The sequence below is a fragment of the Lepisma saccharinum genome, chromosome 1 (assembly GCF_977018435.1).
Source record: "Lepisma saccharinum chromosome 1, izLepSacc3.1, whole genome shotgun sequence".
NCBI classification, from domain to species: domain Eukaryota; kingdom Metazoa; phylum Arthropoda; class Insecta; order Zygentoma; family Lepismatidae; genus Lepisma; species Lepisma saccharinum.
In genome coordinates, this window is record NC_139229.1 from 18,261,963 (window position 1) to 18,286,456 (window position 24,494).

Consider the following 24,494-nt stretch of genomic DNA (forward strand, 5'->3'; position numbering starts at 1 on the left):
AACTTCCCTCCAAAAAATCAACAACGTTAAATATTAAGTCAAGTCTCTGCTTTCGCTATATACAGTTTCCCTATTCATCATGAAATCAAACAGTTTGCACTGAAACAGGTACGAGCCTTTGACAGCGCTAAACAATTTTGCAACTCAGTAACAGAAACACACAATGCAAAACAGCTGGCTGATTGATGCACGCTCCCTCCCCGTGGGTTGATAGTTCGGCTACTGGCCACAGAGACCGTTTATTTTGGCCAAGATGCACTAAGCAAAGGCAATATCAGGCATGTTTAAAACACCCTTCTCGCTTTCAGTTGTCCTCCTCACCTTCCCCCTTTTCTCCTCCTATCATGCACGGGACACAATCGGAGGAGGGACAATATACCATCAAAATTTCCCTTTAAAAAAAAAAATCCCTCAATTTGCATTGATGTATGGGTTGGCTTGACTGTCACACGATCTCTAATGGAATGGGTTTGCAACACTACATTTGCTTGCACACCGATCGCTGCGTTCACAGCTTTCGTAAACGATGCAACCTCCCCTCACACGGCGCTCAAGCCAAAATACCCAATCAGTGTCCTCTATGCGACAGCGTCATAGGGAGCGAAACTAACATTGCGTTCAAGCCCCAAACGCGGCTCGGTCGACGCGGGTTGATATCACTGATCGCACGCTTCTCTACCATCTCTCTTGGTGAAGCGGCGTGGTGATACTTGATGTTTCGAATGAGATAGAGTTCAATAAATAAGTATAATAATAATGTTTTGCATTACATATTTATTTGGGTGCGCACGTGCGAATAAGCAGAAGCCGCTACTGGCAGGAACATCTGGGTAACACATAAGCCACAATGTAATGGACGAACTTTCACCTGCGTTTTCCTCGGTTTCATACTTTTGTGACATCAAGTTTTACTCCCGAGTCGCTCAATAAATCTAGTGGTATAGCCATTTTTATATTCTTAACTTTGATAATATTTATCATCCCCATGTTTTAATTATTTTCCGTCCCTCCTTTACAATATAAATAAGGCATAAGAGAAGGTAGTTCCGTCTTTTCTGAAACCTTTCTACTCTTTTTCCATAGTTTCAGCTAACACAGTTCGTTGGCGTTGCAAAACTTCTTTGCACTCATATGTTGATAATTTACCCATGTTGGTTTTCCGTTGCGCCAATTGCAAGCCTTACCGAACTGATAAATTAGTGCGCGTTTCGTCGCCTGAAATCCGTTACCTCGGCTCCAACTTGCTTTCAGATATTGCTGAAGCAGGAAAAGGCAATGAAAGAAGGGAATCAACCTGTTTCCTCGCTGCATAATCTGACCTTCATTCTCTGTGCGGAGCAACGAGTGTTGCCAACTACGAAAGTCGAAATGGCGCTATTGCTCAAGGTTTCTCTGTACACTCGTGTCATGCAATTTCTTTTCTTTATGCAGTATTTTTGTCCAAGGTGCAGTTCGACCGACATATTTAGATTGTTTTAAGTATGATTTTCTCTCACTTCGTGTAATTAGTCTTTAATTCTTTGAAAGTGAAAGTTTTTTTTTTTTTTTAATTTTACTAAATGTTGAAGTGGTGTCATGAAAATTGTTCTGTATAAATTATACAGTACTACTAAATTCGTTCACTGTAGTTCGGTATGGGGGTCGATATTATTAACAGAATTTTGATTGTGTGGTACGAGATGGTGGAAACTTAAGCACCAATTAGTTAAGTCTATAATAATTGTTGTTCTGTCTCGACTGAATGATTAATTTTGGTTTATTTTACTTCCCTTTTCTGCTATTTTTGTCTAATCGCGAGGCTGAGAATGAGTGATATGATGAAATTGATTAAGGGACACTCACTCATGCCCAGGCCGGGATTCGAACCCAGGATCTCTTGAATTTTAGCGCTATGTGCTAACCACTCCGCCACGAAGGTCGTCTATTGTGTGTCTGAATTTTGTTTAATGTTAGTTCTTTACTTTAATCTGAAATAAACAATAGTTGGTGGTATTGTCGCTGTCGCCTTACAATCTAGGGTTCCCGGGTTTGGTACCCAAGTAAATACCAAAAGTAACTCATTACTTTCCGGCATGTTGTAGAGTTTTTTTTTTTAATAACACTGCGTAAGTACTGACAGGCCCTTAGCCAGGCAGTGGCCAGTGGGGGCTGAGCCTCCCTGGAACTTCCGTCAGCCCCCTTGACATTAGGTGAAACTATTTTGTGTAATTTGTTTGCAGTGAAGAGTGAAATTGTAGACAGTACATATTATTTTGCTCACAACTTTGGTGAAGGATAAATTCACAGAGCATGAACAGCAGTTATGACATTCGTTCATCTTGTTTATAAGAAGTCTAAATAGCGACAAGTATTTAGAATATTATCTTCTCTAGATAGAAAGTTCCTTCATGGGGGAGTTCCTTTATCTGTACCTTCCCTGCCCCTGTTGCGTTGCTACCTCCCGTTCAGACAGAAACTTGTAAGTAGCTTTGACACGTCATGATGCAAATTTCCTCGGTATCTGCGTCAAAGGTCAACATGAAACGAAGGGGAGTTTTATTGTTTCGGCCCAGGGGTGGAATGTATACTGAATACTGTCCATTTTTCTTGTGTGATATAAATATCTGTATCATCAAAAGTAGTATGAAGTGTGTAGAAAGGGATGATTTCAGTAGCAGTCAATTGATACTTCAAGCGATATTAAAAAAAAAGTATTTGTATGAATGTTTCTAAAACATATATATAACTTAATAACCCTCCTGCTCCCCCTACACACACACATATAATTAACCTTCATTTAATACTGTTAAACGTTTGAAAATAGACTTGGTTTATAAGGCCCCTGTGATAACCCGTGAGCTCCCCTGGAGATCAATTCTCTGAGTACTGGTCGTTTTTTTAAATCTTTTTCCTTGTGTGAGCTTTGCTTCTTTGCAGAAACTGTAATTTAATTGGCCGTAAAGATGTGGCAGATCTCAAAAGAAAGTATCCCTATATACAAGTGGCGAGACTTTGATCCCTAGTGCCGAACTTCAAATTTCACTAGTTGTAGGCTTATTTCTTTGTGGTTGGCAACACTGGCCTGCAAGAAAGCGCGTTGATCAACTCGAAAGCGGGCAAGACGTGGGAGGACATCAGCTGTGAGGGTGGGGCGAGCTGGCAACGACGCACGAAGGCAGTGAGTCATCGAGGCAAATGGACTGCAGGTAAATCTATTCAACTCTTCCCCCCCCCCCCTTGTTCGTTTAATCACCCCCACACCTTTCGATTCGATAGGTTCGCTTAGAAAGCTACGAAAGGTCTGTGAGGGTGTGAAGGGCTGCTTGCGCACCCCCTGTCCCAGGCCGCCCCAAGTTTCCAATAATATGAAAATGATCTAATAGTACATATTGGTGCACTGATGATGTGCTTCAAATTTTAATGGGATAGAAACTTTGGAACTGTAGATCGTCTACATTAGCTGCTATAAAACTGTCAACAATTCTTTTTAAAGCAGTCATAAATTACTTCATTCTTTACTTCGTGTGTACTTTCATTTAAATTAGGTGTGAAATTATTTTCTTTATATACTATTATTGTTGTCTCTTTCACATTCTCTATTTTTTGTAATTTTCTGCATTTGTTTTTGTGAGATAAAAATGTTACGTAAATCTTTGTTTGTGTTCGCCGCCGTAAAAACAAATAAATTTAAGTGTACCCCTTCCTCAAGCAAACCAAAAGAATTTAATTTAATGATGACTATACTAAAGAAAAAACAACTATAAACAACCACAGGCATGCCTAGACTTGTTTCCAGGGGGGCAAACAACCCTATTTTTTTTAAAATGTCTATTTTTAAATTTTCCTGCAATTTTAGGGTTTGAGCAAAAATTGGTATTCAAGTCAGCAGTCAGAATCATTGAAGCGGTAAAATTTTGCCACTACACAAAATTTTTGGGCAAATAATCCCCCCGGTGGATGCGCCCATGTAAACAATTTTCTCTTGCAAAGAATTTTGGCGTAAATATTAATCTGACAGAGGTACTACGTATGTTTCAGACTAAATAATGGGCTCGTTTTTAATGTTATGACTTCTGTGCAGGGTTGATCCAGGAACCCATAAATTCTATTGGATTCTGCAACAGGACCGGAACCTTTTTTCTCGTACAATTTAAATTCGGTCCAAGTTGCATATTGTTTCATTTCAGTACGAAACTTGGACCGTATTTAAACATTCGGAAAAAATGTTCCTGGACCGAATTGAAATACTTTATCAAAAAGAGAGGTTCTTTACGGTCCAGAACCCATTTGCCATTGCTGATTCTCTCTTCTGGACCGGAATTGAATTTATTTAAATTTACTTGTCCTTTAACAACTGCTTCAACGATCATAACAGGGGGAGGGGGCCCTATCCCCTCGTGGTTTGGATTATATTAATGTCACACATCTTCCGTGACCTTCATTAACCGCAGAACCTCTTGGATGGTATTTTGAATTTCGACCACTAGGTAGCGCTGAAGCCGACGAGTTCTTTGCATACCACGCTAGCCACTATGTCACGGAAGCCGGCCACGGGACGGTAGCACAGATGCTACCTGTCAAAGCATTACAGCCCCGGCGTGTTTGTGGAGTCGGCGAATGACAGAACTTACGAAAACCCGAGCGTTGTACTCCTCCGAAGAACAAATATTGAATTAACCGAGGCTGGCACTTGAGACGCACAAACTGTTTTCAAGCGGACGACTTCCAAGTGCTGTGTCAACAGGAAAGGACAGGGAGGAGGCCTCCCCCAAGCGTGAACTTCGGTCTGAGAAACCTGCAGTTACATGTCGTAGAGTGGTTGTTGACACCCTGCGGATACGTGTTGATGCAGTCTTGCAGTTTTACACCAGCTTGGAGTAAATAGTTGTAGTTTTAAGTAACCAAGTTACATAATTGCATGTAAAAGTAACCCTGATAAGTGCTAGCATTGGTGGAGGGACCAGTGATCTTCTACAGACCGCTAGCCACATCCAAAGGTGTTCACCATCCGGAAGACTTGAGGGTGAGGAGCAGTGGCGAAGCGTCCTATGAGGCCAGGAGGCCGGGCCTACCCACGCCATTACTCTTTTAAATGTGTATTTACTTATTTCGTCAAAACACATGCAATGCAATGGAAAAGTTTGGAATTTTCATTTATGATAATTACAAAAAGATTCTAACCCTGTCCAGTCAGTATACGAACTTTCCACGGAGTGAGGCACATTTGCTGGGGCCTCTTCTCTTCACATTCCGTCCTACGGTGGTATATGCGGGAAGCCTAATCTTACGAGTACTGTACGTATGCTTATAACGCGCTCCTGAGGCCGGCCTCCCGGTGTTACCCACTAGGACGAACAGCATATCAGCAACACTGCATTTCCGCCAGGGTTGGAAATTTGTGGTGTATCGGCATTTTTTATAAACATTAGCCTGTGTTCGTGCAGAGAGACTTCTATTTCAATTTACATTCTCCATATTTTGTACGAAACTTAGGTTTTCCTTCTTTCATCGACAAGTGTAAGTGAAATTGAAAATTACGGAGTACTGTAGTTCTGACTTCGTTTTCTGGTCAGAGTGCTGATGGTCTTGTCGATTCACCCAACACCGTAGCGTAAACAGAAAGTCCAAAGAACTTATATTTGTAAAGTAAGTCTTCATACCAAATTACGTAAATTAAAATGATAGTTACGCTTTATATTTACAAAGTAGTTTTACTTTCACTGGGAATAGAATAATTTATTTTTATCGTAAACGGGGATTCCCCTCTCGTTCACCCTCTGGGAAGACTTGCCTCCTGCTCACGACGCTAGAAGGGAGCTTGGCGCTTGGCTCGGAGCGCGAGGTTCGTGGCGGTAGAGCTTTGTTTTTGATTGGTGTCGTGTGCAGCGATCAGATTTATGCAAGAAGTGCTGGACTGAAATGCAAGAACAAGAACAATCGAGTTCTTAATTGAGTGAAGAAGTAATCATCGGTAAGGTAGGACCCACTTTTGGTCTTTCATGTTTCCTTCTTATAACAATCATTTCTAAAATGTTTTCAAGTATATTTTCCTTTGCAAGTAGCAGTGGCAAGTGACAGCAAAATATTTTTAAAAATTCAAATTTGTTGAAACGTTATTTAATGCGTTAACACTGTCGTTGAATAAATATTACAAGCAGATATTTTTTTATGCAGCCGACACAAGCGAAGAGGTAGGCAGTTTCGTTTACCCTGAAGGGATAACAAGAGAAGAGGGCGGCCAAATAAAGTACAATGCAAGGGAAGACTCTTTTTGGGTTTAGGACAAAGAGGGTTATGGGGTTATTGCGCGGGCCATGTCTGTTTCAGGTCTGGCGGAACATGCCAGTGTTGTCACATTGGATTGGCAGAAAAGAACTAAATTGCGCCTAAAATTGGGATTCTATTCTCTCAAGTAACTACATTTATTATAACCTGTTTATATGTTACATAGTAACCTGTCGTGTTGCCGGGTCCCAAACAAGGATCCTATGTTCTGTTATCACGTAAAGGTGTCTACTAACACAAGGGGTAGAACAAACTAGGATGCGAAGTATACACACTGAATGAGAGAGGTCACCTTTACGTATGTTTTTTTCTTGAAAGCCCCGTAGTCGTCATCCTAACACGTTACGAAGCCAGGTGACCTAATTGTGGTCATGTCAATGTTTCCTGGTCATCTTTAATTCATTCTCCATACATTCTCATCGTCACGATTAGCATAGATCAGAACAAATGAGACGAAAATATTCAAAATTTAAATTATGTTTACTTGCACATACAGGTGTCAGAAATTCATTTATCTAGAAAGCCAAGACTGGAATTAACTACAACCATTCCTTTAGTTAGACAACAGATAACAATGGTGTTTTCCTCGGTGCGAGGAAGTCTTGCTACAAAAACTAAGTTGGCAGCAATAGAACATACCAAACTGACAGTCGCTGAAAGTGCGGAATTCTGTCGTCTGCTCACGGCACAAACGTCAGACTAACCCGAAAATTATGGGGTTCTTCTAGCCCTTTTCACCTCAATTGCAAAATAAATAAATAAATTTAGAAAAAAATGATGAAGAATTGACAACAGGGCTCGAGCACTATTCGTTGGATTTTCGCGATGTCTCATGATTGGTAGTTCTTTCTGGAGGTGTGTGCATAAATCAGGGGTTGAAAAAATACAAACAAATAAAAAAAACAGAAGTGAACAAAAATCTAGATCGATGACATCTGGTGGGTGGGGGAGAACGTCTAAGACACAATTATCGTGCTGATGGCCGGTAACAACACTTTTGAAAACGTCATGCCACTGCCAAGTAAAGAAGCGGTCTGGAGAGACATTGAACCACTCTCCATGACATAGCCCCCCCCCCTCCCTTTCTTTTTACAGATTTAAGCAACTAATGGAAATTATCGCACTTCTGTGCCTACCCTGCTAGGAACTCTACGCTTCGCCACTGGTGAGGAGGTTTAAAACTAACACCTCTGGCCACATCCCACCCGCAAGGCTCTTTATATGCCGCACACCCTTTATACTAATAGAACCTATAATTTTTATTTTGAGGCCTTATCATTAGTGTAAGTAAAATATATTATATAACAAGTTGCTTGAGTAGTAGGTTAGCCCTGCATTCTAAAAAGGTTTGGAGGGGGTGTAAGGGGGGTAACCCTTTCTAAAGACACCCAATTGTTAACCTCTCTTCCTCGAAGTACACCCTGGACCAGCAGTGTCGTATCACTCCTTCCTTTCGTTTTGAAGCCAGTGGGCGGAGTTTAAGTTTGGCCGCATCTACTTCAACCAATGACTTCACAGACAGAAGAACATCGCATCGGCTGCTGCAAGCGCACGCGGCTGGAAGGAACATGGAAGTAGGCTCCAACTACAAACGCTGCTTATGGAATATTATTCCTTCAGGTTTCCTGTCGCTTCTGTTAGTACAGCCGTGTGTTGAGCAAGCACCATTACTTCCTAAATCTTATTCAAAAGTACACAAAATTACATGCTTTCTTACGGCGTCTTCGAATGTTTTGGTCCGACTTCTCCGGTTCTGTCAAGTGACCCGGGTTTCAGAAAAATTGCGCGATGCTTGCTCCTCCCCCTTCTTAGCTCCATGCCCTGGACTGCATTTTGCAAACTGACTTGACTTGGGCGCGTGGACCCAGGATAATCCTCTGTTGGACTTCTGTTGTGTGATTGTCCATTCGTCTATTTCATCTTATCACCTTCATCGTTGTGGCTATTAGCGAAAAGTGTCAGAAACGCGCAGTAAAAACAAATAATTAATTTATTCATCTAAAAGATTTGGACATCCTGCTCTAAATAAGCCATAGATCAATAGAAGACTCTTTGTCAATTCATTGCATGCTTAATTAATTGAACATCCGACTGTAAAAACAAGCTTTCACTCGGAATAAGCCACACTGAGATAGGTTTCGATGCCATCTCATACCATTTAAACTTTCAATACAAGTAATTGTCTTGATAACAGCTTGCATAGGGAGAAATTGCTTTAATAAATACCATTTTGTTGTTTTTCTTTCAGATGTCACCGTTCAGCCACACTGTCACATCACCATAAAGTGCACAAGAGAGGTAAGTAGTAAGTTGTAATATCTTTCGAGTTTTGGATTGTCATTTGCCGACCTTGTCTAACGACCCCTCTATATCATCACCTACAATTCTGTACAAAGTCCCGACACTAATAAAAATGAATAGCTACAATACTAGAATGTACTCCATATGCATCAGTAGCTATGTCATGTATTGGGCATGGAAATAATTTACATTTAGGAATGATCAAAACTTGAGTCACAACAGGCTCAAGCCTCGAAAAACCTGCAAGGCTACATCTATCCTACAATTTCGTCGATCTGTCCAACTAGCAGATCGCTGGAATTATTTGTCATTATTTTAGTGCACAGGTCCAAAACCGAAAGCTGAAGTACAGCGCCTAGAATAACGTAGTGTGGAAAACGGCATGGTTCTGCCGTCTCTCGCTGGTCCCACTCGAAAATGATCCGCTAGAGGCGCTGGTGTTGACCCCGGTGCTTGGTATTCGTCTGCTTATAATGGAAGTAAATGGAGTTTTCGCTGCAACGTCTGATTCTTTTCCTTGTAACATTTCTTTGTATCAGAAAATTGTTATGATATTTAGTACAGTAGTCGCGAAAATATTAAAGAATATTATGAACCGTCGATCATGACCTGTCCTTGAGTTTTTTATTAACAATACGGAAGAAAACATAAGTATGGATTGTAACACGTAACATGACAATTGCTGCGAGAATTAGTATTGTGTATGCATTATCCTGAAAGGTTCATTAATATTGTCATTGTCACAAATATTATTTTTATGGAAATTCACACAGACAATACTCGTTTATTTTTCAAAGATTGTTTTACATCCACTCGCGTGTTGTCCAACTTACCGCCCAAAAACTCGCAAGCGTGAAATATGACACTTTTCGTTTCCCGCTTACTGGAAAAATGTGCACAACGCGTTGGTTGAGTTATATTTTCACCATGTCTGGAAACTGTCGCCACTGTTTTGTGCCTGGTTGTTCTAGTGGATATCGTTCAAGTAAAGAAAAGGGTATTTGTATATTTAGTGTTCCCAAACAAAAAGATAAATTAGCCGAGTGGAATCGTGTAATTCCCAGAGCTGACAAGGGACACAGCTGGTGTTTGTGAATTGCATTTCGATGAACAATACATTATCAGAGATTATGTTCACGTAATAAATGGTAAGGAGATAAGGTTGCCAGCAATTAGATCTACAATATCTGGATGATAAGGCAACAATCTTGACAATATTATCAAGGCAACCTTTGCATCTTTAAAGTACAAGCATTCATTCCTATCAGGGATCAAGACCAGAACCCTTCATTACAAAAAAATATTATACAGTCCACTTTTATGATGAAAATATTGTTGGTTTTCATGGGTTATTTATTTTTAATTTTTGGGGAGATTCAAAAAGTGCAATATAAAATTCAGAACAATAACAACAATAAGAACATAGTTATACAAATAGTTTGCTTTTGCAAACTGTAATTGACTTCATTATATATCCGAGAATGTAGTTTTAGAAATTTGTGCTATTATTATATGATCATACGATGATAAACCGGCCAGCAATTGCACTGCCTGTAAATCGTTCATAAATGCTTTCCCATAAAAAAAATTTAAAAAATAATCCAATGAAATAAATAAAAAATGAATAAATACAACAGTGGACTTATGTTAATTTGCGGTTTATTTTCATCAAGTACAAGGTAGACATTTTACAGCCAAGTCACGAGTAAAAATGCACAGTCCTTAACATCAATGTTCTACTTACCAATCGACACGAATGTAAAGCAATTTGTTGATAGAGATGACAAGGTACATCCTAATCGGCTATTTGAACTCCATGGAATATGAAATTAAATTCTTTCGAATATCTGCATTTCGGGAAAATGACTTCATAATATGTACGCCACGAAACATTTTTTCTCCTTCATGACACTATTTCAATTTTATTAGTATACAAAAATAAACTTGTGTACACAATCCAACATTTGACGTCCAGCCTCACATGCGATATGTTGATGTTCGTGTTGCGTTGCACATAAAACGTATTTATGTTACTTTTCTGTGTAAATTAATGCCATTTCGTGACTGCAAATCACTCCACAAATATAACTGTTTCCATCAATTCACTTACCGCTTTTCTAGAGAAACAAATCTTCACAATATATTCCAAAAACTAACTAAGCCGCATTACTTTCTTAACAAAATTAGCACCGGGGTCGATCGCACTGCCATCTACTTGTCATCGTCTCGGGGAACCAGTTTCTTGGGTCGTTTTCCACACTACGTTATTCAAGGCGCTGTAGCTGAAGTAATGTGGGTAATTAGGATTTATTTTGTAGTCCGTCTCAACAGACACCATGAATTCTATTTTTGTAATTCTAGGTGGGTATAAATCAAGTCCTGAAATCTCCCCAGTATGCAAATAGATTGTTTTGTATACTTGGACATGTACTGCGTTCCTCCCCGGTAACCTTGGATTGCGGTTATTTACCATGTGATGTGCAAATCGTCGATCTTGTTTCTTTAAATTCTTGAGCGCCAGAGGATGACGCTCTGCACAGAAAAGGGAACTACAAAGCCCCGACAGTAAAATTTCATTCTGGATTGACTAAAATTTAGTTGGAAGGGATAGGTTGAATCTGAATCTCTGTTCAAAAACTTTAAATTCAGTACTAATTTCGAATGCAGGACTTTTCATCTCAAGCTGGAGTCCACACGGGCTCACCGCCAACGATGCGATCATTACTGGATCCTTTTTATGTTATATATGTTTATTAATTAATTTAATTGGGCCGGTCGGTTTTTAGTTTCATGTTGTGGTTATGTTAGTGTGCAACTTTTGTGTATGTCTATGTATTTCTGTACGTTTCAATTCTTGGCCGTTGGGGTAGGTGTGGACAGCCGACCAGCGGAAAGTTTCCAGTAATGAATTAGGTCATTGGCGGGACCTATAAATAGGGACGGGACTGAACAGTAGCTCTCAGATGTTTGGCGTAGTACGGCGAGGTGAAGACATGTCTTTCTCTAAGGGACGAATGGGAGAATTTTCTTGATACTATGAACCGGCTTGGACTCTTTAACTTTTTCTATCTTTCTTGTAATGCACACAATTGCTGTCTTTACATTACTTCAATAGATTATTTTCATGTGAGAAACCGTGTACAAACACCTTCGACCACCTTTTTTGGTACTGAAGGGTTATTTCTTTTACTCGTGAGGCCAGTGGCTACACACTCGCTTCGGGAGGGGGGAGGGAACAGGGCACACTGAAATGGGAATTTTTGCGAATAACTGCCGAGTTTTAACTTCTGTAAATAAGATAATATGAATAAACCTGCATATATAAAAAGGGAAATGGCTGTTATGATTTGAAGAAATTCCTGTCTATTGCCAATAGTTACTGCTTTACTTCCACAGAACTTAAGATACTGCATATTTGTTGAACATAGGGACAAGGTTATAAATGTATGGGAGTGTATGTTGAAGATGAGAGTTGCAAATCGCAGACAAAACACAAACTACACCTATACAAGCTTGATCCGAATACTGAAGATATGGCACAATGGAAAATGATGAAACGGGACGTTGTTTGAAAAATCGAAGGAGCATCGTAAAAGCGATCAGTAACAAACACCATTGGAGCAACGGGGAAAAAGTAGGGTGGAATAGAATGGCCTTCGTGCAAACTGGAAACTGCCATGTTGGGGGGAGGAAGCAGCAAGGCAACATTATCCGTTGTTAGTCACTCATTACAAATCCTGGATCTGAATTTTTCGAATGATTCATGTCAGGGTCAGACGAAGCGAAACAGTAAGCGCTACCCGACCCTTAATTCAAAGTGGAATTCACCTCCTTAGCAATATTATGAAATAACCGTTGTCGTTTTTGGACAATTTATGCATCCGCGAATATTTACACGCGAGGTATGTTCAATAATTGGATAATTGCATGATGGAGCAGTTGAGAAAATGACCTGCGCTAATGAATTGCGGTCGTGCCTGTAGCTAGAGTACGATAACAAATCTGTCACAGTAGACGTTAACCCTCTCAGCAAACATGGCATGCGCGCTTTTGGTAGTAAAATCGCGAGTTCGCAAGTGCTCTTTTTTTCATTTAAAACTCTTGCTTAAAATGATATGGTGGTGCTTTATCTCTGTGCTTAATATTTTCCAATTATTATACGTATTTTTTTCTACTATTGAAAAAGGTTGGGAGAGAATGGCAAACGTACGTTAAATGGCCATTCACTGGGAATTAGTCTGGTAACATGTATGTTTGTTGTTGTTTGAAAGACGGCAAAGTCATATCTAGGATTCACAGCGCATTAAGCTAGCCATTGCATCGTTCAGGTTGGGTACACTGAGGAAATAAGGGTGTTGGGGGGGTCTCACTTATCGCACAACACTTGATCAACCTTGTGTTCTGACGTCACGGGAGAATGCTTTTTAATTTTAGGCTAGATGTCTACCTTGAGACTAGCTATGTTTAGTTCTCTTAGCCTAAATAATATTTTTTCATTGTATTTATGCTAATGGAACCTAACCTAACAGGTCTAACTTAACCTCGTAGGCATTCCTCGTCTGACTTAAGAACACAAGGTAGCAAGACTGTTGTGCGACAAGGAAGACCCGTTTTTGGGGTGAGTTTCGTCCTTCCGAGGATTTGTAAGAAAGGGAGCTCAGAATTTACTTCTTTTAGGGAGGGTTTCTCCTCCCCATGCTGGGGTGAGTGAAGTTCTGGCGTTGAAACCTTCCCTCTGTGGGGAGGTTTCGGTTGCGCAGTGACGCCACATGTACAACTTGCACGTTGAATATCCGTTAAAAGACCTTGAAACATTATGTTTAAAGACTGGACTATTATCACTAGCGTCATGCTCTACTTTATGCACATATTCGAAGCATTACTAAAATCTCATGTTTCATAAAAAACCACACAACTCATATTCAAGCGAATCGGTAAACCTGTTGATTCTTTTCTGTCCGCTGCAAAAACGAAGTCACGTGTCTTCTGAGCAATCCTGTTGGTAGGTCGAAGGGCAGCCGTGCAGGAATTTTGCGCGCAGAAATACCGGGTGTCCCAGAAGTCTTTCCCTGATTACAAACTTTTACCTATTCATATCCGCTATATGCAATGTAGAGATGTGAAAGTGGTGCCAAAATGTTAGAAAACTAACTTTTTTTTTTTTTTTTTTTTTTTTGCAGGTATGAGTAACGTGGCTGTAGTGTAGCAGTGGCAGTGCCCAGAAAACAGGAAATGTTCACAAATCAAGTCCAAGAAACATTGCATGGAAAGATGCCACCCGATGTCAAGAGCATTAATTCCGGATTCCTTGGCACTGACACTGCTACACTACAGCCACATTACTGAAACCTGCAACAAATAAACTTGGTTAGTTTTCCAACATTTTGGCACCACTTTCACATCTCTACATTGCATATAGCGGATATGACTAAAGTTTGTAATCAGGGAAAGACTTCTGGGACACCCGGTACCGTATACTACGACATGCTACGAAGCCACATCGCTCACGTAGCTCTTATATTGAAGTTATGGAACAATACATAACGAGATGTACAGCCACGACCAATATGTTCATGGGCAAAGCAACACTAGAACTAATACATGGGAAATGAATTATTTCGTTGTTTACATAAACTTCGTTCTTCCTGTGGATGAAGAATAGTTTCAAGATTGAAGCAGCAGACTCTCTTGAGAGTCCACAGAGGAGTACAGGGAAGGTTTCAACTCCAGAACTTCACTCGCCCCAGCATGAGGAGGAAAAACACCTTCTAAAAGAAGTAAGTTACGAGCTGTACCAGACTCTTGGGGCAGTGGCGGAGTGGTAAGCACAGCACGCTACGACGTCAGGTTCGAATCCTGGCCTGGGTGTTCTTTGCGAGTGTCACATCACTCTTCATCGTCACGATTTGCCAAAAGTGGAAGAAAAGCGACGTTAATTAACAGAAATCAAAATTAAATCGGTCAGTTGTCAGACTGAGATGTGAGTGAAAAAGCAAGAACATTCCTAAACTGGACCTCAGCTACTTAGTACCGTACAATCAGTTTGTTAGGCCTATGAACGTTCGTTGTATGGTAATGTAGTCGCGGCCAATAAGGTGACTAGCGACGTGTTGCTTACACCTACCGTCCAACTTTCTTTTGTTTCATGCTGCTTCACCTTAAGACACACATTAGAAGCGTCTTTCGCAACATACTTAACCGCCATATCTTGTTAATTGCTTCTTAGTCATACTACCAAGGCCCGTAAACAGAGACGCCCATGGTGTCCGGCTGTTGAACCGTGGTGCGAGCCTACGCCGCGCAAGTAACCTGCTAGCTTGTTTATTAAAACTTAGGCTCGCAATGGGAACAGACTGACTAGCCCACGCAGAAGGTCGCCTCGAGAGGGCCACAAAAAAGTTCGCGGTTTTGTGGACTCGCCTACGCCGTTTTTTCCCCATTCTCTTCTCGAGAAACGAACTAGAACTGCCTCAAAGTAAATCCTTCCGTGTTTTTCTTTAAAACGATTAACGGTTCATTTAGAGGAAGCAATGGATGACCAGTAAAGAAGGAGGCCGCATCCCCGAGCTTTTATTATACGCGTATTTATTATTATACAGTTTATGATTATATATTATGCTTCCTTTTTACAGATTTAAGAGTTAGTGGGGTAGCGTGTTTAGGTTACTTTCTAACAACTAAAATGCTTCGAATTATGTTTCACTTATTATTGTGATTAATAATTTTGCTGCTCACAGCCAATGTTACATTGAATTCTGGTTTAGGAATATTACAGCTGACCTGGACCGGGACATTTTCCAGTTGTTTCTGCGCAGCTCTGAGGCCCGCTCAGCCTCTTATCAAGGATACCTGGGGGCAACCCTGGAGGGTAAAGGCGGCCGGGCGTGATGCTGATCACATCACCCCAACTATGGCCGAGCTCAAGAATGTGTGGAGCTCTACCTCCACATCACCACATATGCCTTCATGGCAATGTTCGCCATTACCCAGCGTCGTGGGGGGTAATGGTGAACACATTTGATGATACACAAAAATTATGTTATGTATGAAGTTCGTTTACTTCTTAAGAGGCAGATTTAACTTAAATACCAATAAAACCTACATACCATTTCTAAACAACAGTTTTGTAACCTTGAAGATGATATGAAACCAGTGGCGGCTCGTGGATTTTTTTTTTTGGTGTAGGAAGTTATGGTAAACAGACCGAGGAAAGTTTTCGAAAATGCGTTCAATTACACAGTCACACGTATCACCTCCTGAAATTTCTTCTTTATACAGCATATTTGTAGAAGATACAATTCATCCTACAATTGCATCAATATACGCTGTATAAAACACAACTATTACTAATTTCGTTGACTGTATTATATTCATTTATAATCTTAGATTCAGGCCCTCCCTGCCTGTCGTGGATTGAGGACAGCTGTACCAATAAAAACTTCCTGACAAGAAAAAGTGCTTTTTCAACTCTTAAATTATGCTAAATGCGACAAAATTATGCTCCAGGATGGGCCAAGGCCTGTAAAAGTTTGAAAGAAGTCCGCTGGAGAAGAACAAACAAGATCTGCAGATTTAAAAAAAATATAGATGTTTTCTCAAAATATTTTCATTAGAATTCAATTTATCTAATTCCCTGCGACGCTCGTTTTTGAGATGATACTGCATTTTACCATTGTGCCAAACACAGAGCAATACTGAAGTTACAACCTTCCGTATTCAGTGTAAAAAAATTACAGCAACATTCCCCTGACTGCCTACTTTTTAATTTATACATGAATTCTACAGAGAGGTCACAAAGTGGGCCTACCCTTTATTTTCAACACTACAATGGTTATGGTTGAATGCTTGATATGAACACATACCTGATGGTTTAAGCGTCCAGAACATCGGTATGGAGGCCGAACTCTGCGCCATAATGTGGCACACTTCGCGATGCAAGTGTGAATAAGACCTTTTTGCGGGCGCTGACGTTCCCCTCAATAACGTTCTGAAGGGCCTCCCAAGAAGTCCCAGAGGTGGTTAATCAGTGACACAGGTATGTGTTCATATCAAGTAATCAGACTATTACCATCGTAGTGTCGAAAATGAAGGGGTGTACGCCCACTTTGTGACCACCTTTAGAATGGAGCTAAAGCAAGTAACAGTAACCGCCTTCCGAAATGGATCTTCTACTTATAACAAACACAATAAACTGTTTTACTATTACTCAGGGGCGGTTACTGATATTGTTGCAGTGTTGCACAACGACCGGATATTTTACAAGAAAATTTCATACTTTTTGTTAGTATATTTTTTCATTTGTTTTCCTATTAAATATTGAACATAAACAAACAATTTTGCCCTTCATTGCTTCATAAAGCAAATTCCATTATGATCTGTTAAAAAAAAAGGGAGGCAACCTGCGAGATTTCACAGTGTATGAGTAGACGCACAGGTAGGCGTTGCAAAGTTGGAGCAACGGCTTGATCTCTACAGCGAGGAGTATTGGAGCGAAGTTCAACGCTGTTCTTCCTATCCCTTGCTTCAGTCGGCTTGGTCGTTGCAATGAGTTTGCAACACACCAAAGTCAGGCGACCCGTTTCGGATCCCCCGGCGGGTGAGGGAAGAAGAGGACGGACCAACAACAAACGCTTGATTGCTAATTCTTTCATACACCGTTAGAGAGCAGCAGCGTTCGAACAACAGCAAAGTTCTCACTGTCCTGTGTCGTAAAGCAACAGACAAAATGTCCACGTTAAGCAAAGAGAAATATTTTATTTTGGGGAGAATCTTAACCTAATTTAAATTATGCTTGAAACTTGTAACAATTTGATTTGATTTGATTTGTTTTGTTATTTTTTAAATCCACTTTATGCTAATCGGGACTGGACCTGCAGTTTAAAGTGGGATTCGAACATTAAAGTACTTCTTATGTAATAACAAAAAACACAATTCTGCATAATATTGCTGCCTAATAAATGAAAACTTCAAATTTTGTATGATGATTATTAATTGTACTCCTCGAAAGTGCCACGTGTCACTCACATATAAAATTATAAATACATATAATTACATTATAAATATATACAAATTAAAGTTATATATATATTTGCTGCAACCACCAACATTCTGAACCACGAGCCGCCACTGCAGTATTACTACTGAACAACTGCTTCTACAGTAATGGCGATACAAGAGAAGTGTATCCGTAGACGGAAGATGGCTGCACCAATCAAGCCTCCTTGATACTTGACGAGAGCTTCATACTTCTGTGTTCGCTAATACTCCTCGTTCAGCATTACCCCACTCTCCCTTACATAATTGTTCTGCAGGTGCATTATTCAAATCTGTAATTTATCGAATTCGTGCCTATGGCTTCCACCATTCGTACTTTCATTAAAGCGGAATTAGCGTAGCTATCTTTACAGGACTACCCTAAACTTAATAAAACCTGGAACAAACATCTATCTCGTAGCAGAACTAAGGATGTATTGAATTTTACTCTTCAACAGCCCCGTCTAGTTATCTGCACACTCTTGACACTCGGTGTAGTGCAGATTTATCCCGGCGTCAGGCTGGTACAAGGAAATGAAGTTCAACCAAGTAGATGGATAGCAGTGTTCAAGTTAAGAAGATTCAACAAATGCTGTCTGCTGCTTGAAACGTTCATTTGATTAGTTAGCATACACCACGTGACCATACACCACACATTACACCGCTCCAGGACGTGGTGCAGGCACCAAATACACCACTTGACACCAGTGTTGCCACATGAAGGCAAAATTTCCCTTTTGCAGGGAAATTCGGACAGAATTTTTAGTCAAAAGGGAAAAGGGAATTTTGATCAAAAATACCAGAATTTCAGGGAAATTTTAAGACAACTGACTACACTATTACAATTTTATGTTAATTTCCAATTTCATATCCACATTTTAATATTTTTACTGTTCCTTCTCATTCTGATCCTTTGAATATAAGCCTGTATCTATTTCTGTTAAGTTTATTGTACGTACGTCGCTTTTATGCATCTTCGGATAATAGTAACGATGAGGATTAACGATTTAATGGTTGCTGACCAGGATTCAAATCTGGGACATCTGGCAAAAAAGCGATGAAGCTGACATGTAGGCCTATGTGAAAAATTTGTTTAATATTTTATTTATTCGAAATTGACCAACGTAAATACTACTACTGCTACCACCACCAGCACTAATAATAATAATAAAAATTGCAGCTGCTGCTGCTACAAGTTTTGTATTATTGTTGTTGTTATTATTATTATTTGATATTTTTAGGTGAAGGGAAAAATTAGTCCGAAAAGGAAAGTTTTGACCCTTAAAAAGGGAAATTGTGCCCTCATATTGTGGCAACATTGCTTGACACCAAATCAACGAAGTAGACGAGTCTGTGTTGCACCGTGTAACCAACTATTCCGGCGAGTGCAGAGAGAGTCAAAAAGTGCAGTGTACACGGGGCTAATGTATGTCAACCAAGCCACTACACCACGGAAGCCGTCCGTGTCAAAACATTACAGACCCGGTTTATATACAACCGATTTCAGAGACGTTAAAATTCAAGGTTAAAGAACACGAATGTTCCTACTGGGAAAAGATTGAGTAGAGGTGACGAAGAGAACGAATCTAATAAATAAAATTGCGTGCATTCATTCCAATGTCATCTCTCTCTAGATGATTTTGTTTTTGTGAAAAAGAGAGAAGAAAACCGTCAGAGGGTAATTTGGTTAAGTAAGATTGGCAAGTTTCCCAACAGGAAGCCCAGAGTTAAAATCCAGTTACTGGAACTGCAGACGCTTCGGTACATAGGACCACTTTTCCAGCCGCATAGAAACTCTTCCTCTGCAGGCACTATAGGTACGAGAATAGCGTGTTTTATCTGCAGGGCTGGTGTTTTTGGCGTCCTGGCTTTGGTCGCTTGATAATTTTATTATCTGGGAACGAAAAGCATGCCGCGCTGGGAAACTGGATGCGTTTTAGCTTACAGCGTGAATGAATGTCCCAGATACAAAGCAGGCATCGTGTAAAAGCGCTGGATTATCTCTCGAAGAGGTACAGACCCCTAATGAGGGTGTTGGTGGAAATCTAATTGCAGATGGCAGCACGTAAACTGTAATTTGTTTTACGCGTTAGGCAGTTGTTAACACATTTACATGTCGAGGAATGTGCTACTGCCAGTAGCGGTGATTGGGTGCCAAAACTGAGGGCAGGGGGGGGGGGTGGTAAGGACAGTTTAATTTCTCTTGGTAGACAAGGCTTAATTATTAAGAGGCCATAGTGCGAGGGTAAAAAGTGGGGGAAGGGCAACTGCCCCACGCCCCTGTAATTGCCGCCACTGGCTACTGCTATATTAAGTTATGCACTTGATAAGATTACACTCAGTGCTAGGTACTAGCACAAATCAGAGGATTGATATAATATTCAGGGCGAGCATAAAGTCTTTCCCTGATGTCAATCATTTATTGCCCCAAAAAAGTACGCTCGGTCGAGACATGTTTTGTTATGTTATGCGCAGACATGTTGCGTTTTCGAAATGTCCCCCCAAATCACAAGTTTGTCGCTGTACTCATAAACTTCAACATGTGCTACATTTGTTACACGGAGAATGTCTAAACGATAATCAATTTCTCTCCACGTGTTAGAAAATATCTTGTTAGTCACCGTCGGTAACACTTCTGTTATCCTCGCCTTCAACGTTTCAACATCTGGAACTGGTGAACTGAACACTTTGTTCTAGTGTATTCCCACAGAAAAAGAAAAAAAGAAGGCTAGAGGCGTAATATCGGGAGAACGTGGAGTCCATGATGTTGGGCCATCCCTCCCAATCCAGTGCTTTGGTGACGTGTTACTCACGAACTCCTAACGGAGGAACGAACCTTGTGCTTGTAAATTGCATTCGGGTGTGGTTCGAATAGTGCAGGCAAGCGTAACACCTGAGCTGGAAAGCACAATGCCTGGACCGTCTGGAATTCCATTCATTGTTGTAGAAATCGACAAGTCGCTTCGTGGCGCTGCCATATGAACGGTTTCATTTTAGGCAAGCTTGGGTTCTTTATTTTGTCCGCGGTTACAAACTTCACGATTGTTGGCCTCCGTGGCGGAGTGGTTAGGATAGCACATCGCGCTACGACGCCAGAAGTTTCGGTTTCTAAAGGGTGTCTCAGAAATATTTTCGTTTTTGAATCCGCCCTCTGGGGCAATTCGCACATTACGGAGAAATGAGATAGATCGCAAATGCTTGACAACATTGTTAATACGCCATGGAGCGCTTTACGGGCAGCACCGTGCTTTTTGGGGTTCGTGCGTTTTATAAAAATTATGATTCGTATGTTGTTGTGCGTCGTTCATACCGGCATCATTATAACCTGGCAGGAATGAGAGATGTCCCAAGCGCAAATTTAATTAAATAGTGGGTGAGAAAGTTTGAAAACACTTACTGAAAGAGTAAGGTATACACCTCAATGCAAACAAAATTTGAGATACTTGAAGCAAAGCATTACAGATGAAATCAACGCTATTCCTCCTGCAATGCTTCGGCGAGTGATCGAAAACTTTAGTTCAAGAATAATTGAATGTGAAAACATGAACGGTCACCATTTGTCGAATATTCTTTTCCACAAATAAAAAGTTAATGTTTAAGATTTCTTTTGGTAATACATGTATCTTTATACAAAAAAATTAAGTATTTATTTTAGTAGTTTTAAAAACGAAAATATTTCTCAGACAAACTTTAATTCCGGCCTGGGCATGTGTGTTCTTTGCGAGTCCCTTCATCATATCATCGTTCATTTCCATCAACCTAGCAATTACAATTTGTAAATAAACAAATTTCTTCAGAATGAAATACCATAAATTTATTTACACCAGAAACTAAAAATTAGCATTTGAAACTCTCTTAATCCCACTGTAACGCACAACGAAGTAAATCTATGTAGGGTGGAAGAAGTAAAGAAATGCGTTTAAACTTCCTATTTCTCCCCCTCTTATTGGTGTCGTGCGTCTAGCGCACGTACATCGAGCGCAAAAGGAAATTTCCTACATCGAGCGCACACTTCGTGAATGACCGTAAAACGAGCGCACACATATTTTTCTACCTTTGACTTGGGACTGGACAATGTGTAATCTAATACACAATGGTTTTTTAAAGGTTGTCTATTAGCAACGGCTTCGTCAGATTTATTTAGGACTAATACTTTTTAAGTCAGCACTCAGCTTCGTCAAAACCTTTCACAATAATGTTTTCAATTGGCAATAGCCTCGTCACATAAGGTTAATGGCTTTCAACCAAACTTGGACACATACGATAGAGCTCTCAGGCAGTGAAGCAAGTCTTCAGTTTCAGCATATTTTTATAGAATGGCTTGTATGCGTCTGTCCGTTTCAATGTAATTCCGTCTCCTCTTCCTGCTTTGGATTCCCAAGTCTTGAGCCATTATCCGCTTATCTCTTCCGCTTCTTCTTTCATTTTCTGGAGAAGTAGGTAAATGTTCGGATTCGGTGCTCCAACGATCCTGTTGAACTTCATGTTCCATCCTTCAACCGGATTATTTGTCCGGAAACATTCCATACATTGATTGGTATATTCTCGTTGTTCAACCACTGCTTCACAAAATAGTCCAGGAATTTTGTTAATTTTAGATTCTGTGGCGCGCTCTCCACAATTCCGAGCCAGGCTTCGTCGATTTTTTCTGTAGGTATCAACGCCACAGCAGCACACATCCTACGTGTGTTCCTAATCTCCTCGTTTTCTTTGTACTCGTTTGCTAAGCCTAGTTGCTGTACCTGCCTCCACAGACACTGGTTAAAATGATAATTACAACCAGACACGAAAGTCTGTGGGAAAACATCTCTGATCGTCTGTATCACCGCTACCTCAAAGTTGCCCGTACGTAGATTTCTTCTTATCCTCCAGTAAAACGTACACCGCTGGAAATATTTTTGTTTCTTTTTCTGAACTTCCACAATCAGCATGGATTGTATAAATCTGTTGAAACTGTTTAGAACAGCTTTTGAATGTGTCGTCTAAGAAGAAAGAGTCTCTTTATTGTAATAACTTTCTGTCACTTCCAAATATCGTGCATTTCTTTCCATTATCCAAAGTTATGTAGAACATAAGGATTAAGGAAGCTCGTCCCGTCGGAAAGTCGCAGCATCTCCTCATTGAATGAAATTTCGGAACTGTCGGCCGGATTTTGCGTAGTCCCCAGAGATCTTCTGCGTTCTTGGCACAGATTGCCTTTCACGTTCTCGCATCTAGGAACTTCGGTCACCAATTCGTATCCCCTGTTGAACAGTTTACCAAACTCTTGCTTGTAGATGGCGTTGACTGGCGTCGAAAGGTCCTCTCTGGCTCTTTTCCTGCACTTATACCTACTTGGCTTTCTCTACTTCCGACTCAGCAACGTTTGGCACACATTGGTAAGGTGTCGATTCCAAAACATCGTTGTTCCATGACGTTTTCACTGAATCCTCGCACTTGAGTTGCCGTTCCTTCGCACACCGCCAGTGGATAATGTTATCAGTTTGACGGCCAACACTGTATCGAAGCGCTCTGAACTACGACTTTCTCACTACAAATACTTTGCAAGAATGAACCCACTTTACAAATTTCAATCTCCTCCTCGCCTGCACCACCTGCATCTTGGATACGCTAGGGTGACTCAGTTATGTGACCTTCACGTTCGCTCGATGAACGGCTTCCCTTCTGTGTGCGCTCGATAGACGTGCGCACGCAACACGTAATCCTCTTATTAATTTAAACAATCAGGCACGTATCCAGAGGGGGGGCTTAGGGGGCTCGAGCCCCCCCCGAAAGTTTTAGGTTTACACTAGATAAAATGAGGTTTTTGGTTTGGTTTCTTGTGATGTGAAATAAAATAATGTGACAATAATTTAAGGAGAGAAATAATTATCGAGGCAAGACGGAGAATGTTCAGTAACCCTGTTATTGATAATACCACATATCCAAGAAGGGGCACAGGAAATATTTCAGTTTACGTTAGATAAAATTAGGTTTTTGGCTTCTTGAATAATGTAAAAATAATGTAAGGAGAGAAATAATTATCGAGACAAGACGGAGCATGTTTTATATCCCTGTTATAATTGCGCGTATCCAAGGTGGGGATGAGGTGGCTCGAGCCCCCTTCAGGATTTTTTTTCTGTTTACACTAGATAAAATTACGATTTTGGCTTCTTGAATAATGTGATGATAATTTGGGAGAAATAATTATCGAGACAAGACGGAGAATGTTCTATAACCCTGTTATTGTTAATAGCACGTATCCAAGGTGGGGTTGAGGTGGCTCGAGCCCCCCAGGAATTTTTTTATTTTACACTAAATAAAAATAGGTTTTTGGCTTTTTGAATAATGTGACGATGATTTAAGGAGATAGAAAATTATCGAGGCAAGACGGAGAATGTTCTATAACCCTGCTGTTGATAATATTGCACGTAAACTTTTCTTGCGCTTTCGGTGTTGTCGCAGCGCACTTGAGCACTATGAAGAGACTTGTCAGCATTTTGAAGCTGCACAACAAAGGTAGCGCCACATGTAAGGAGATTCGTTCTAATTTCTAATCTCTGGAAGGCGGGAGAGGGTACGTTCTTGAATGAGAGAATGAGTCAACTACTGGCAATATTAACGAATCGTTTTATCTGCGGAACGTTCTAGAATATAATGAGGATATAAATACGCGGATTCAATTTTTCGGTTGATCTGTACAAAGAATCGGTTAATGAGATTTCAGAGGTAAGTGTGACAATTCATACAGTCGATTGGTGATCAGATCAGTCAGCGTCCTCTGGTTGCTTTATAAGATATAGTGATTCGAAAATGAAGACATTGACGACAGCAGAACTTCCGGGGCCTCAGTGTAGTGCTAGTTCGGTTCCAGGGCCGAACAGATCAAGGCCTGCGCCTCTCTCTCTCTCTCTCTC

At 40.5% G+C, this 24,494-nt stretch overlaps 1 protein-coding gene across 1 annotated transcript in view; it reads left to right on the forward strand.

Moving 5' to 3' along the window:
* Positions 1-24,494, forward strand: part of LOC145993289 (F-box only protein 32) — a 249,841-nt gene that overhangs the window by 172,189 nt on the left and 53,158 nt on the right. The window contains exon 5 of the mRNA XM_083129427.1: positions 8,513-8,562. Within this exon, the coding sequence (XP_082985553.1) occupies positions 8,513-8,562 (50 nt within the window). The remainder of the gene's footprint in view (positions 1-8,512; positions 8,563-24,494) is intronic.